The sequence below is a fragment of the Parasteatoda tepidariorum genome, chromosome 1 (assembly GCF_982258835.1).
Source record: "Parasteatoda tepidariorum strain Cologne lab strain chromosome 1, Ptep-v5.0, whole genome shotgun sequence".
Taxonomy (NCBI): domain Eukaryota; kingdom Metazoa; phylum Arthropoda; class Arachnida; order Araneae; family Theridiidae; genus Parasteatoda; species Parasteatoda tepidariorum.
Window position 1 is genome coordinate 86,534,444 of NC_141755.1, and position 15,837 is coordinate 86,550,280.

The 15,837-nt window shown below is 29.8% G+C and overlaps 1 protein-coding gene across 2 annotated transcripts in view; it reads right to left on the minus strand.

Annotated features, from left to right (window-relative positions):
• Positions 1–4,542: 4,542 nt before the first annotated feature.
• Positions 4,543–15,837, minus strand: part of LOC107452229 (carbonic anhydrase 1) — a 48,378-nt gene continuing 37,083 nt past the window's right edge. For both annotated transcript variants that reach the window (XM_043054477.3, XM_043054476.3), the window contains exons 3-7: positions 15,379–15,497; positions 13,179–13,274; positions 11,305–11,419; positions 7,903–8,009; positions 4,543–4,943 (exon numbers count right to left, since the gene is read on the minus strand). In XM_043054477.3, coding sequence (XP_042910411.1) covers positions 4,806–4,943; positions 7,903–8,009; positions 11,305–11,419; positions 13,179–13,274; positions 15,379–15,497 — 575 coding nt within the window. In that variant the 3' untranslated portion in view covers positions 4,543–4,805. The remainder of the gene's footprint in view (positions 4,944–7,902; positions 8,010–11,304; positions 11,420–13,178; positions 13,275–15,378; positions 15,498–15,837) is intronic.

Below are 15,837 nucleotides of genomic sequence, written 5' to 3' on the forward strand. Positions count from 1 at the left end.
AACTATTCAACCAATTACAAATTTTATTTTGGTAACTAAAATTGAATAATTTGAAATTATATACAAATTAGCATGTTTTAAAAATTAAAACTTTTCCGACCATTGTATAAAAAACTATTAAAAATTACTTTGTACGTGAAATTATATTTAGAGAAACGAGTTTTACAACTATTGGTTGAAGTTTTTCCATTCACTTATAGTCTTCAAGTTAAGACAACACATGCAATAAAAAAAAAAAAGAATTTAACAATAAATGGATTTAGTTTTCGATTGCTCTCATGGCTTAATAATAAGGATGTGGTCACACCAACCACCAATTTTTCTACATAGTACAAAGAAAGTACATTGTCTTTTATTTCCCAACCTTATTAATAGTTAGCAATTTAGGTCAACCTTTTGAACCATAAAGATTGGTATTTAGTAATTAAAAATCCCATCATTAGAGCAAAAGTAATTAAAGGTGATGTCTTTTATCTAATTCCCTGTACCCCTTATAATTTTTTGGTCAAAAATATGAATTCATTAAAAAACTGGTATATTTGTTAAAAGGATGAAGTTTTTTAAAATTCTAAAAAACTTCATCAAACTTTCAATCTAAAGAAAAACTTTCAAATTCTTATTTTTAATCAATACATATGAAATGTTCCTTCACTGGGTAGTGTTCCTTCACTGGTTGGTTTACCCTATATTGTCTATATATATGTACATATATACCATCAGATTACAAACAGGGACAAAAACCTTTTTGGAAAGAAAAATAATAATTAAAATGTTTTTAAATATTAGAATTTGAAAAAAAATTTAAAAAGCTGGAAAATTGGATAAAATTTGTTAAATTACAAAGTATGCAAAAAAAAGTGTAAATAGAGGATAGTGGGATGTATTTTATGGGGCGTTCTGACTGAAGTATGGAACCACCTGGATTGGCCCTAAACCTTTTATAATTAATAAAACCTTAGATCTTTTATAATTAATAAAAGGTCGAATTTTAATTTTTACTTTTAAATTTCAATGATTTTTTACAGAAATTATTAAAATTAATTGAAAAATTCTTTATTAAATCTTAGATTTTTAAACACGGATTTACCCGAATTGGATTCGAACATAATAAAAATATCTACTGATAACAAACATTTTCTTGTGTAAATAACTTCATAAAAAATTATAACACAATTAACTCAATGATTTTACATATAAATTAATTATGCTAGTTGGATATCCATTGATTTTTTTAAATCAAATTTCAGAAGAGTTCATTGATTTGTTTTTTGGATAAATTAACATTACTACAAATTCTTTAAATTCTATTTATTTGTTAAAAAATGGTATTTAAAATAATGTTTTTTATAAACATTGGAGTTCTATGAAGTTAATTTACTTATATTTAATTTAAAATCACTTCTCTTATTATGTAAGTCTTATTATATAAGTAATGCAGAAATTTTCTTCTTTTTCGATACTTAAACCCGAACAATTAAAATTAATATTATCGTCATGATTAATAATCAAGATTTATTCCTCGGGATAAATATTATTTAACAAAATTGTGCAATTTTGAAAATTGAAGATAATTTATTAATAAGTAAATCTGAAAACAAATTTAATATTACGAGTATAATTTTTTTCATAAAAGTGTCAAAATAAGTTAACTAGAAGTGATGAGAAATTAGATCCTTGTGCTATTCCATATATTTGAAGAAAAAAAAATTTGTTCTGTAGAAGCATATAGGTTTCGTTTTAGTTTTTTATTTTATCTTTAAGTTAAGGCGTATACGAACAAACTGAATCTTATCAATATTTTGACGACTGTAAGTTTATTTAAAACAAAGTGAACTCAAGCACAAGGCTTATTGAAGCTCCTCCTTCAAAGTTGGATTTTAAAACAGGTTTGTTCAAATCAACAAAAGGAAATTTTATACCCCTAATTTGTTTCAGGGATAAAGTGCTTTTTAATTGTTTTATTTTTATGAAATTTTTCTTACTTCAAACTCAAGATAAATTTGGAGATATAAGAAGATAAATTTTTATAAAAAAACTGAGTTTTTCGAAAATATGAAAATGTTTATTGCTTGGAAGCTGACTTTATTAAAATCGAAAAATTTAAACTATTGAAAGAGTGAGAGAAATACGAGCATTATGTATTACGAGTTAATCTTACTTCCTCCCCTCCCCCCCCACACTGCTTAAACCAGTGGTTCCTGAACTTTTCTTTCTCATAGACCCCTTGCCATGTCTTTCGGTTTCGGGTAGACCCTCTGCTTACCTGATATTGATTTTTTGTAAATTCATCAATTTCAAATGTGTTTTTGACAGCTGGTGTAGTGCTATTCACTGTGAAAGATTTTAATTTCTAACTGTAGTGAAGTGTAGTGTGAAAAACTTACAAAGAAGTGTAAAAAAACACATTACAGTAGGAAAGTACACAGAAAAAAAACAGTACACAACAGTAAACTTACAGTAGAAAAAAACACACGTTAATTTTATACTTTTATTAATTAAATGCAAACTAATTTAATCCAATTAATATTTTAATGGAATAAAATAGTGCATATAAAACCCGTACTCCGCTACTATAATAATTGTTGAAATAAGTTTGTATGAAAAACCGTAGTAGTGTATTGTCGATCTGTTTATCACGTTTTCACGTAAAAACTAAGCAACAAATCTCCATGCCCTTGTGAGCAGATGAAATTGGAGGTCTAGCTAGCTAAAGAGTTGACACAGGCTTGCCTACAATTTACCCCAGAAAAACACTTTTTTGTTACAAAATAAAATCTTACACGCAGAGAAAATAAAAATGTACGCGGTTGGAGCTGCAGACAACTGCTAGTTTATAATAATTCAGTTTTATATATCAAAAAATAATCCTAATAACTTAAAGTTTAATAGAATTTTTACTTCATAGCTACTTTTATAAATTATGTAGAATGTAGGTAGATATGTCTTTATATTGTGAGGTAGATATGTCAGTAAATAAGTACTGGAAGTGTATGCTGATTATTCCATTCATGAAATGTCGAAATTAAAAGTCACGACCTGCTTATATGAGATCCACTATGGTTGACCCCCATTTTTAATTCATGGACCCCCAATTTTTTTTCCACTTGACATGAACCCCTTGCAGGCTGTTGTCGACCCCTGCGGGTCAATATAGACCACTTTAGGAATCACTGGCTTAAACCATCTACACGATTTTCATTTTGCTCTTACATACAAACAATGCCTGAAAAAAATCGTCGAAAAATACTTTTGCCTTTAAAGGGGTCTTCATTAAATTAATTTTTGCTGCAATGATAAGTCATATTCATTGCTTTCATAAAAAATTTAACTGTATATTAGTAGAGAAAATATTGTAAGGTACTGTCATTTTTTTAATGCAACAGTTCTAATACAACAAAACTTTTTCCATGTTTTGCTTTGAAACTATTAAGAGGTGCTCAGTAATTCAGAGATGATTGTGCTCTGGATTTTTCGCTAACCGCGATCCGGAAATCCAAGGTTCAGAAGTTTCAAGAAATCATCGATCACATTTATGTATAAAAATTCTTGTATATTTTAATTAAAAATATTATAAATAGAATTTATACTTGGCATCTCTTTTATTTGAAAATATTTTTTTCTGGTGGAATGATAAAAGTGATTAGTAATGCCCGGATTTTGATGACTTTTGCATTTTTGGACATTCTTTGTCCTTTAGAGCATTTTTTTAGATTTATAGGGCATTTTTCTTTAAATTTTTCGGCGCATTTTGCATTTTAAAGCATTTTTTTAATTTTTTGCAAATTTTTTCCAATTTTTATTATTTTGTTATAATTTTTATTATTACACTGGCTTCCAAGCAATGAAGAAAATCTCTAGGATATTAACAGGTGAAACAACATCTTTTCAAATTGAAGAATAATTGTCAGTGAGACCGTCTTTTTCAAGTACGCACCAATAACATCAGTAGACGTTGAAAGAAGCTTATCCAGGTATAAAAATTTACTTTCAGACAAGAAACGCTCGTTTACATTTCAAAATATCAAAGAAAATTTAATAATGCAACGTAATTCTGATATTTAGTAATATTATGAGATGGAAGTTGTTATATTCATTAAAGTTTTTATACAAAATGAAAATGTTTTGGAGTCAATATATTTTCCTTTTTTTATTATTTTAGGATATAAAACATATTTTTCAAACTTTAATGAACAATTTTGCACTGCTTTATATTTTTTGAAATGACTCATAATAATTTTAAAGAGTAAAACATTGTTTTAGTTCAATATTTTTACTTTATTTAAGTCATGTCGTAAGGTATTTTCAGCGCAATTTTTGCACTTTTAAGGGCATTTTTCGCACTTTTTAAGGGCATTTTTTGCACTTTTTAAGGGCATTAATTGAGATTTTTTAGGTCATCAAAATCCGGGCTCTAGTGATTAGATATAAAAGTATACTTATACATAATTATTTATTTAAATTTAAATGAAAATAAAGGTTTCCCGGCATTATTTTATTACAATTCTCGAAGTCAAAAATATTACTGATACAATAATCAGACACTTTGAGACTTTAATAAAAACAATTGTTTATTATTTTAATGAATTCTTAGATTGCGTTACATTTTTAACATTTCCCGCGACCTTGTCATCAGTATATCAAATAAAATAACAATTAAATACAGAAAAAAAGAATCGTAAAAAAGTTCTTAATTTAGAACTGAAGTCTATAGTATCTTAAAACGATATGAATGTGAGATTTATAAAAAAGTACAAATGAATTGAAGTGAAATGAATAAACAAATGACAACGAGAGGAATGAATGAATCAGTATGGAGCTTCTCTGATCTCTCTTCCGTTCATAGGTTGAACAACTCTGCAATTATCTTCGACTTTTTTGAAGACTGGATATCCATCGTCGCAGATCTCAGCAGAAGACGAATTCATAAACCTCAAAATTTCAAGCTGAAATGAAAATCAATCATTGTAGCTCACATTTTGAGACCAAAAATTTACGTACAGTGAAAGTCTTTTATAACGACAATTCATAATAAGAGGTCGAACTGTAGTTATAAGCAAATACATATATTTGAGCAGCGATGGCTCAGGGGATAGAGCGTTCGCCTTCCAATGAGGCGAACAGAGTTTGAATCCCAGTCGATACGAATTCCGCATCCGACTTGTGCCGACCACAGAGTTGACGTGAAATATCCTCAGTGGTAGACGGATCATGGGCTAGAGTTCCCTTGCCATCAGGCTAACCGTGAGAGGTTCTCGTGGTCTTCCTCTCCGTGTAACGCAAATGCTGGTTAGCTCCATCAAAAAGTCCTCCTCGAAGGCAAATTTCTTCCAATACACGACCCAGGAGTTCCCTTGTCTTTTGGATTGGGTTCAAAATTACAAAGCTACGGAGTTGAACATTAGTAGTTCTAAACCCATAAAATTGGGTCGGCTGCTCAACAACGGTTGTAAAATAAAATAAAATACATATATTTAATGCTATTATAGCAATTAAAAGACTAAAAAAATGCAATAGACGCATCTAACTTTTTAATTTTGATCAAATATCAGATGTAGGTCACTCTAGTTTTTTCAGGGTTGAGATTGGCCAAAAAACAAAAAAGCTGAATTTTCACGCGAGTAAATCTTAGGCGATTTCTAGCAAAAATATCAGTAACATATTCTCATCCAGTTTCGCTGATGTTGCAATGCCTATGTATAGCAATAATCGTCGATAGAAGAACTGCCACATTTATAGTAAATAATTAAAGAAAAAAAACTTATTTTTTACTAGAATCGCAATCTCGTGAATATAAATCACGTGAATAAAACTCTATATTAGATTTCAAAAATGTGAAAATACAAATCATGACGCGTAATTTCCAGATCTTGCAAATACGAATTACGATGCGTGATTTCTAAATGGCGTGAATACGAATCCAAAGCTTAATTTCTAAACCACGTGTAAATACGAAAATAGATGTTGGATATTACAACCGCAAAAATGAATCACGACATGGGATAAACTCGCGTGAATACGAATCGTTACATCGAATTTTAAAAACGCCTCAATACAAATCGATATTGGATTTTTAAATCTCGTAAATAAGAACTGCAATGAACGATATTTAAATCACGTGATTAAGAATCGCGACGAGCAAACTTTTAAATCAGGTACGAAAATCGAAGTTTGATATTAAAATGCAGCGACGTCTGGATTACGAAAATAGGAGCTATCTAGCGGATGGGTAAAAATGAGAAAAATCTTATTTTCTGCTCGTAAAATCTAATAGCTAAAATAAGTAGATATGCAGAAAGGTTGGCAGCTACGTAGTTTGAATTTTATATATATCTTTCGATATATTATATCTGTATATCAAATCGGAAATAAATATAATTATTTTGTTTCAACGGTTAAATTTTCAGAAAAAGTGGAATATTTATAAAAAAAAAACTTTTAGAGAATTGGAGTTTTTGATGAAAAGGCTGAATTTCGAGAGACAAAAGCGAAAAAGGCGGAAATCCGTTAAAAAGCGGAAAAATCTCATCCCTGTTTCTACCGATAGTAGACTAAACTACAAACCTTACAATTTTATGAAAGGCAGAAATATCTACGACAGATAAAACAGGAAACAATCCATTTTATTTATTCACAAACTTTCCAATTTTGTATAACTTATCTCTGTCTTGTAAAAGGGTCATAATATAATTTTCACATACCTTCAATCACTTTTTGAAGCTTAGAAATATTTGCGTTTTTGCAACTACATTCAAAACATTTCATTTATGTCTTGAAAATTTTCATAAACTTTTCCAGTTCCAATTGAAAAGATTTTTTTGTCATCGCAATTTTTTAAATTGTTTTTGAAGAATCACAATTTAGTCTTGTTTGAATTAATAAAATACGTCTTATAGTTAAAGGATTAAGTCTTGAAGGAGGTCAGTAACACTCCTTAACGTTTCGAACACTGGGAAAACAATTGAGTTCTTGTCCTGTAAAGTAATTAAAAACATCAGTTTGCCATATTTTAAGACCCAAAAATATTCACCATCGAAGCTTCCTAAACAATTAGGAATGTGAGAAAATTATTTCTTTGTTGTTCTTTTTTTAATAATTTGCTGTCCGTGGTAGTCAAGTGGTTAGATAATTGAACTCCGGTTCGGAGGAACCGAGGTTCAATCCTCCACTCCACTAAAACCCTCCGAGAGCATGCAATATACGAACTCGTCAAATCTGTGGAATCGAAAGTTCTATGGTCGGTCGCATAGCTGTAGCAGGCGTACAGGGATAAGAAGAAAATTTCCTTCCCCTTCAGATCTGTGCCAAATTTGAGGAATTGGCCTACAGAATAAATGGTGCTGTCTTCTATCAGTGGGATTCTGAGCCAAAACGTACTTTTACCCTTGCGGTGTTCTCTAGTCAAATGAAAGGCGCACCTTCCTGCCTTAATTCAAAAGGCCGATGGCTGGGGAGTTTGGCTTTTCCAAGATTCATTAGACACAAAAACATATTTGCATTGAAGAATCACGTTCTTCGGGATTTGAAGGTAACGCTCAAAGCCAGATCATGGGTTAGAGTCCGCTTGCCCATAGGCTAAGCGTAGGAGGTTCGCGTGGTCTTCCTCTCCATGTAACGCAAATGCGGGTTAGCTCCATCAAACTAGTAGAACTAGGTCGGCTGTTCAACGACAGTTATAAACCCCAGCATAGCAACAAAACACTTTACTAATTAATTTAGTTTCCAGAATCTCTTTAATTAATTTTACAAAATTTCTTTAAATTAATTTAATGAACTGTTATCCCATTTTTTTTTTAAATATGCCCTGTTGGTTTTAAATTCGAGAGTATTAGTTTTCTCGATGATATAAATTTGATAAAAATGTTAGAAAACTGAAAAATTGAAAACGTTCCAAGCGAAATTTACTTGTTTCTCAGAAATCTCAATGGGTTTTTTAAAAACAATCCAAGTGACTGACTCGCTGTAAGGTGGTGTCGTCAATGATCCTTCGTAAGTCCAGTACTCTAGGTCATCTAGAAAAGAGAGAAAAAATACTCTCTTTTATTGTTTTAATTACAAATACAAATAACAACTGACAGCAAATGAAAATAAACAAGAATTAATCTTTCAGTACATTTGAAGATTTAAGGATATTTGGTATAGCTTTTATATTATCAAGCGACATTTTAAGTTTTAATTTAACATGCGTTAGTAAATTTATGTTAGACTGAAAAAAAAAATAACAGCAAAGAAGTAGTTTATTTAATGGTTATGCAATCATTGCTATGAATGATTACTGATATAGTGAATGAATATAGGAAGACAAAAATTCAATAAGGGAGAAAGCGACTCAATGAATTAGTATAACAGTCAATTATAGAGAGAAATCAAAAATTAGTCCCTTTTCCGTTTAAATTCGCTTAAATGCAATAAAAGTTTTGATTTTGTCATTGACAGCCTTTACTATGCAAGTGCAGAAATGATCAAGTGAGGAAAATTTTTTTTTCTCCACGGGCAAACAACCTAGTACAAGTGCCATTCGTGGAAACAGCAAGAAAGTAATAGAAAATTCATCAAAAAATTCAAAATTGAAATTTTTATTCATTTGGCATTTTTGTATTATAAACTACATATTGAAAATTTTTTTTTCCACATTTTTTTTATAAGTTTATTAAATTTCTTTAAGCGTTGATAGCATTAGCAATAGAAAGCAAATAGCTACCAAGCTATTTTTCTCGAATCCGATCGAGAAGCACTTATATTTTTTCATGGCAAAATTCAAAACATAACGTAAATTTCAAGAAATTTTAATTGAAATACGTTTTTTTGATGAAAATTTGATTCATTAAGAGTAAACTAAAATTACTGCAATAAACGCAATGGTTGACGAACTAATTTAGCCAATCGAAAGTTAGATAAAATATGATTTTTTTCGCGGATAAAATACGTTTTAAGAGATTATTATTATTTTTTAATAATTTAAGCGTTATGTAACTTAAATCTTGATCTGATATAAAAGACAATAAGTGAAAAATATACATACATAATTATTAAAAATAAAGTCTTAAAATATTTTTTGAATTCCTCAAATATAAGCTTAGTAAAAATAAGATTTTTTTAACCTGTTCACAAAAAGTGGTCTATATAAGAAAAATGATTGCATGATAAAAGTTGTCGCACACATTTGCTTATACAAAGCAAATATTTCTTTTTGTTAACTCATTGCCTTTAAAAACAATCACTCTTCCTTGAATTCTGATGAAAATTTTAATATTTATGTAATTAATGTATTATGATGATTAAAACTAAGTTTAAGATTCAGAAACCATGGCTTTTAAAGCTGTTTTTCAAATTGAAATAAAAAAAAAACGGTAGTTTAAGTGCCTTACAGTTTTAACAAAATTATAATTATTAACTGTAATTTAAATATTTAAGAACCTTTTAACAATAAACTTTTTAAAATTTGATTGACTAAACAAATTTTTTACTGAATTTTTCTAACTAAATGAAAATTATCAAATGCAATAAATAATATTAAATTTTTGAAAATTTTTATGAGACCAAATAAAGCGGTGTTGAAGTGAGTTTTTAAATATAAAAAAAAATTAAATCACGAACTTGTTTAATTTTTGAATAGCTGTTTTTTTTATCATTTACATTTACATATAGACACATTTTTAGAATTAACGTAGATGTCGCACTCTAAAGATAGGCTAAACTTGAAGCTTGGCGTACTAATACTAGAAATGTACAGAACGTAAAAAAGTAAACACACCACCATGAATAACTTTCGAATTAATGATTGGATCTTCACATTATAGGAGTCAATCTCAATGGTTCTAGAGTGTAGCCTCAATTCTGTTAATAATTAATGCAGACGATATTTTGAGTTTACTAAATCAGACACAAAAATGTACTTTTTCTGAAGAAACATACCTTTTTTTCGACGGATTCGAACTTCCGACCCCCTATATATTTTATTTTATAACCGTCGTTGAACAGCATACCCAATTTTATTGGTTTACGACTACTAATGTTCAAATCCGTAGCCTTGTAATTTTGAACCCAATCCAGAAGACAAGGGAACTCCTGGATCGAGTATTGGAAGAAATTTGCTTTCATGGAGGACTTTTTGATGATGCTAACCCGCATTTGTGTTACTCGCAGAGGAAGACCACGAGAACCTCCCACGGTTAGCTTTACGGCAAGGGGACTCTAAACCCAGACCCCCTATATATCTAAGAAATATGGTCCGAATAGTTTGGTCACAGTGAGCAGTTTAAAGTTCGAACCCTAATTGCTAGTTTTACTTTTAAGCATGTTTCACCGTATCACGTGAACTTTTTAAGCGAATTGAAAATTTTTTCACACATATATAATATTCATTTATCCAAAAATATTTTCATGCAAAAAATAACTTTTAGTAAATATTTATTATTGTATTTAATAATAGTTGAAAAAACTGAGTTGCATTCAATTTTTTTTTACTCCATTTTAAAGTAGGTAATTTTACATCGCAGAATACAAATTTTGAGCAAAATTGGTTGAATAGTTCCTGAGAAAGGGAATTTTAAGCAAGTCGTATGCTTAAAATTCAATTTCTCATGAGTTATTCAACCGATTTTACTCAAAATTTGTACTTCATCATATAAAATTACACTTTTTAAGACGATGTAAAATATTGTATACGTTAAGAATTCAAAATTTCTTCAGCTAGTATTAAATAAAATAATAAAAATTATAAATATCTGCTAAAAGTTATTTCTTGAAATTACCTTTGAATAATTGAATTTTATAATTGTATACAAAAATTGCCCAATTCACTTGAAAAGTTCTTGAGATATAGCAAACTATGCAAAGAGAAAAATTAACATCAAGTTGCCCTAATTTTGGACCGCTCTCCTAACCAAACTATAGGGACCATGTTTCCCAGATTGCGGTTACCTTCGTTTTGGAGATCGGAAATCCGAATACGCTGAAAAAAAAAGTATGTTTTTTTCAAAGAAAGTACGTTTTTGCGTCTGATTTCGTAACTTAAAATATCGACTGAAGTAATTAATTAGCATTCTTTGAAGTCACCCATTTGAAACAATTATTAGATCGCGAAAATCCGATCATTAGATCAAAATTTATTCAGGGTGATCCGTTTATTTTTTTGCTCCCTCTGCTATCTTTGTAAGCCTAGACTTGAACTAATAATCACGAATAATTACTTCATAGAAGTTGGAAGAAAAGCAAATTATTCGCAAAAAAAGAACAAAACGGTATCTTATGTGAAAAAAGAGGTTTCTGAAAACAATCATAATTTAAAAGTGCGAAATATTCTACCTGGGAAGAAAGAGGCAGGATTTATAGCTTCAGTTATTGGACATTCATCTCCTTTATTGCGAATCTCATGCAGAATGTCTGTTATTTTTGACAGTTCTCTATTCTTTCTGCCAACCTGCGCAAAAAATCAAAATTTCAAATTTAGTTTTATGCACGCATTCATCAATTCAAATTAGAAATATAAACTTCTAAAACCATTCCACCTTTTTTATTTTATTTTTCGTTAACACTTGTCTGTAGCATCGTTCAAGTCATTTGCAGGTGTTTTCATCGTGTTAAATTGAGCTATTGCTCCTTTTCTTTTCTAACCACATAAAAAGAACTGTTGCGAATTAATCTAATATCGTTTTATACAAGTACATCCCATTTATTTCTAATGTTCTAAAATTCTTCGCCTTGTAAAATTTTCTCGGTTTCTAGGTTCGACCTAATTTTTCATTCGCCCCTATTATTAACAGGTTCTATTATTCGTCGTCATGCTCATTTAAAATATTTCGTCATACCCAATTAACAGGTTAAGGGAAGAAAAAGTCAAAATCTAACGAATTATTAATTAGGAAAGCGAGATTAAAAACATGAAAATTTGTTTGATAGCCCGAGGAAATGGTGACAAGGCAAGGTGGAAGAATTTTGTTGAGATGGCAATTAGAAACATTTTCAAATTTCATGTAACAATCAAACTATTTCAATTTTTTCCTCAAAGTTGTCTATCAAAAATTGAAAACATTTCAGCTTTTTTTTTCTTTTTAATTTTATCAACATCGGTGATACACACAACATTTTATTTTATCAGCACAACAACATTTTATCAACAACATCAACATTTTATCAACAAAAAAGTGTAAGAATTGTTATAGCATTGGATATGGAAAAGTGATAGTATGATTTTAAGACTAATTTTAATTTCAATATTTTTAATGGGACTTTGACTAGACTTTACTCTCTCCTTTATCCCTTTCACGACGAGTTTTTTTTTTTACAACAGAACAATTTTGGTAGCATAAATGATAGCTATGAGTAGGGCACACTAGAATGCTAAAACTAAGATGTTATATTTTTTGGAAGATTTTAAACACTGATTTAGGACCGGGACATACATGTCCCATCAGTCCAGACAACTGGGACATGTGTCCCAGTAATCATCAATGAGTAATTTTGTAAAGAAAACCAAGGATCACATAGGACTGTTGGGATCATGTGTTTCCACTACCCAAGACGAGAGGGACACATATGTCCCGATAATGAAAACGGAAGTAAAACTTTGCCACTTATCAGTTTATTAGAGATAATCAGCTTCATGAGTAATTTCTCTGGCCTTAGATTTATCGATGAATCAAATCTTAATCGAAAATAGGCGGTATTTTCCGGAACTAAACTATTACGTCAGTACAGTATGGAATGAGCTGCTATAACACTTCAAAAACGCAGGAATTGCATTATGTACGGTAGTGCCATCTATGTTCTGTGAATGAAAATACCTTCAAAAATATTGATAGAACTGTTGGGAAAGTCTCCCATCAGAAAGAGAAGAGTTTCTGTCCCAAAAAATATTTTTGAAATTTGCTTGGGACGTATGTGTCCCGTTAATTGCGAAAGGGTTAAATAACCTATTTTATAATTTGTCATGTTTTTATCTTCAACGTTTTTCATAATGTTGAGACATTTTATTTTTGAAAAAATAATCTTGAATTTTCCGTATTTTATAATATAAAAACACTTTTTTCCTAATTGCTGTTTATTTTCTAATGCGATATTTTTTTGACTTGCAGATATGCATTTCTTGTGTAAATACTTTTAGTTTAATAAAAATTCATTCTTTCATAATACTGTGTTTTCTCAGCAATTTTTTTTTTAAATACTTTAAATGAATTTACCTCAAAGAAGACACCAATGACAGCTAAGCCTTGGGGTGAAGTGGTAGCTTCTTCAGGGCTGTTGTAGAGGTCAACATTCCAGTGGACAAGATGCAGCTATAAACAAAACAATATGTTATAAAGAAAGAGTCTTTTTCTTTGTTGTGCAATTAATAATTAGGAAAAGTATGTATTGTATAGAGTAAACATTCTAATATTATGTTCTGTAACGATTTTTATTTATTGTGTTGTTTTCTGCATTAAATATAATATTATACTGTCAAATTGTCATCTAATTAATAAAAATCCCCCAATTTTTTTTTATTATGAATTATTGCTAAATACGAAAAGCGTTAATCTAACTAACTTTGATTAAATGGCTACCTATTCATCAATGTACACGTAAATAAACAAGTAACATTCAATAAAAGTGTTCAGTTATTAACGCATTAAAAGTAAGTTTCAACTTCAGTAATTTCTGCTTTAATTTATCTTTATAATAAAATAATGATTCGTTATCGATACTATGTGAATAAATAACTAGGAGTAAGAGTTCTTAGCAAAATTTGTAATTTTGCTCCATCATTCTTTTTTAAAACAATTACTATTTAAAACACGAATTCTAACATTTAAAATAAGCAATCGATATTTTCTTGACTTTTGCGTGTTGATTGATTTTACGAAAATAATAATTAAAAATAGATTTAACAAAAATTTGTATCGTGATGAATATGCAATAAATAAATAAAAGTTTTGTTAATCAATACATGCTAATTAGCAGAGCTAATTAGCATGTATTGATTTGATGAAATGATTTGATGGAGGTATTGATTTGATGGAATTTGTGATCCCGACAGATCTAACTTGGCCAGTCACCATTTTAAGCATGGGTATTCTTCGGCCGGTGGACTTCGAACTTACGAACACTAGCTCACTGTCCTACCAACCAGGTTATCTCTGAACCGAGCTCAACTTTTGAAGGAGCTGATACGAAGAGGGAAAAATCCTAAATATGCTTTTTATTCTCTTTATTTAATTATCACAAATAAACTGAAGGCGGATACTTATTTCGTTAATGCCTTGTAATGCATGTTAAATACAAGGCCGTCACTCAATCAGAATTTGAGCTGTAAAGCTTGAGGTATTTTAGTTTTAGATTTATTTACTATTTATTTTTCTGTCAAAATTATATCGATATAATTCTGCAATTAGCAATTTCTGAAGGCTAGTGAAATAGTTACAGTCGTCTGTTTTTGGATTTTTGATAGATACCTTCGTTTTTGCTCAATTAACGCTTAAAGAATTAGTATAATCTAAAATCAGTTTTCATCAGTTTAAACCGTAATTAAATTAAATTTTAAAACGAAACAACTGAAAACTAACAAATGTATAGTTTCAACTGATTACTGATTTAAAACCACAAATCTCCTTTTTTATTGATTTATAATTTTGAGGAACAAAAAAATCCATCAAATTTATCAAGCTTTATTTCTCCTAATCTAATTTTTTTAAATTGTAAAAATAATAATCTTGGGCTATCATTGCAGGCAAAATTATCATTATCATTTGATGGCCTACTTCCAATTGCCTCAGAATATGTCTACGTAAACCGATGGAAATAATACCATAATAAATTTGTGATATAAAACTACGCTTAAAGTTCTTGGAATAGTTTAACATTATTTGTGAAATTACTTTATATAGTGACCATTGTAATGCAGTCAAACCCCGTTATAGTGATCCTTCAAGGGGCCGAAATTTCGGTCCACTATAACCGGGAGTTCCAATTTCAATTTCCAATTCAATTTCAAACAAATTTCCTGTCATCTTTTGGTTCACTATATTATTACCCACGAAAAATATTATATGCGCATAGTAAGGCACGGGAGAGAACATTTTATTCACTATATCCGGGAGTTCACTATAAACCATGTTCACTATAACGGGATTTGACTGTTCTACAGTTATAGTCTATTTATCACCATTTCATTTAAAATTGCTTTAAAACAGTAATAATAGTAATAAATAAATAAAAAAATCTAAATTTTACTTCTATTTTCAAGAACAAAACATATGAGATCACTTTATAAACCAGAACGAATATTGACGATTATGATATTAACGCCTTAACCTTTTGGTTACGGCTGGTACAACATATGGACCACAGGTGATGGTCCAACATAGAACACCGTAAGGAAAGGGTTAAGTATTTAAAAATTACCTCACAAGCATATGCTCTTCCGTCCACAGTGTGCTCACTACCGGAATTCGGACACCGTCCCCAATGGCTGTGGAATTGCAACAATTGATAGGAATTGGCCAATGGACCACCAGTTAAACCTTTAAGATCGTAAGGATTCAAACATGTAAAAAGGAATAATAAGCAATAAAAAAATATGAGAAAGGCACATGGTTTTATTTTTTATGGTAGGTAAAGGCATTTTACCATAAAAACAGACCTGTTTGACCAACTTCGTGATTGTGGTAGGGAAATTGATCAAAGAAAAAAAAAACATATGATTAGATCCTTAAACGAAGATGGTCTAGATATTTTAAGTTGTTACTTGCATAAATTAATAAAAGCTTCTTACTTGTTAATTATTTAATTATGCCTGCTCTAATGCATAGTTTCTTTTTCTTTTACTCATTTTCCTTTTCTACTTTCACATTTATGACTCTG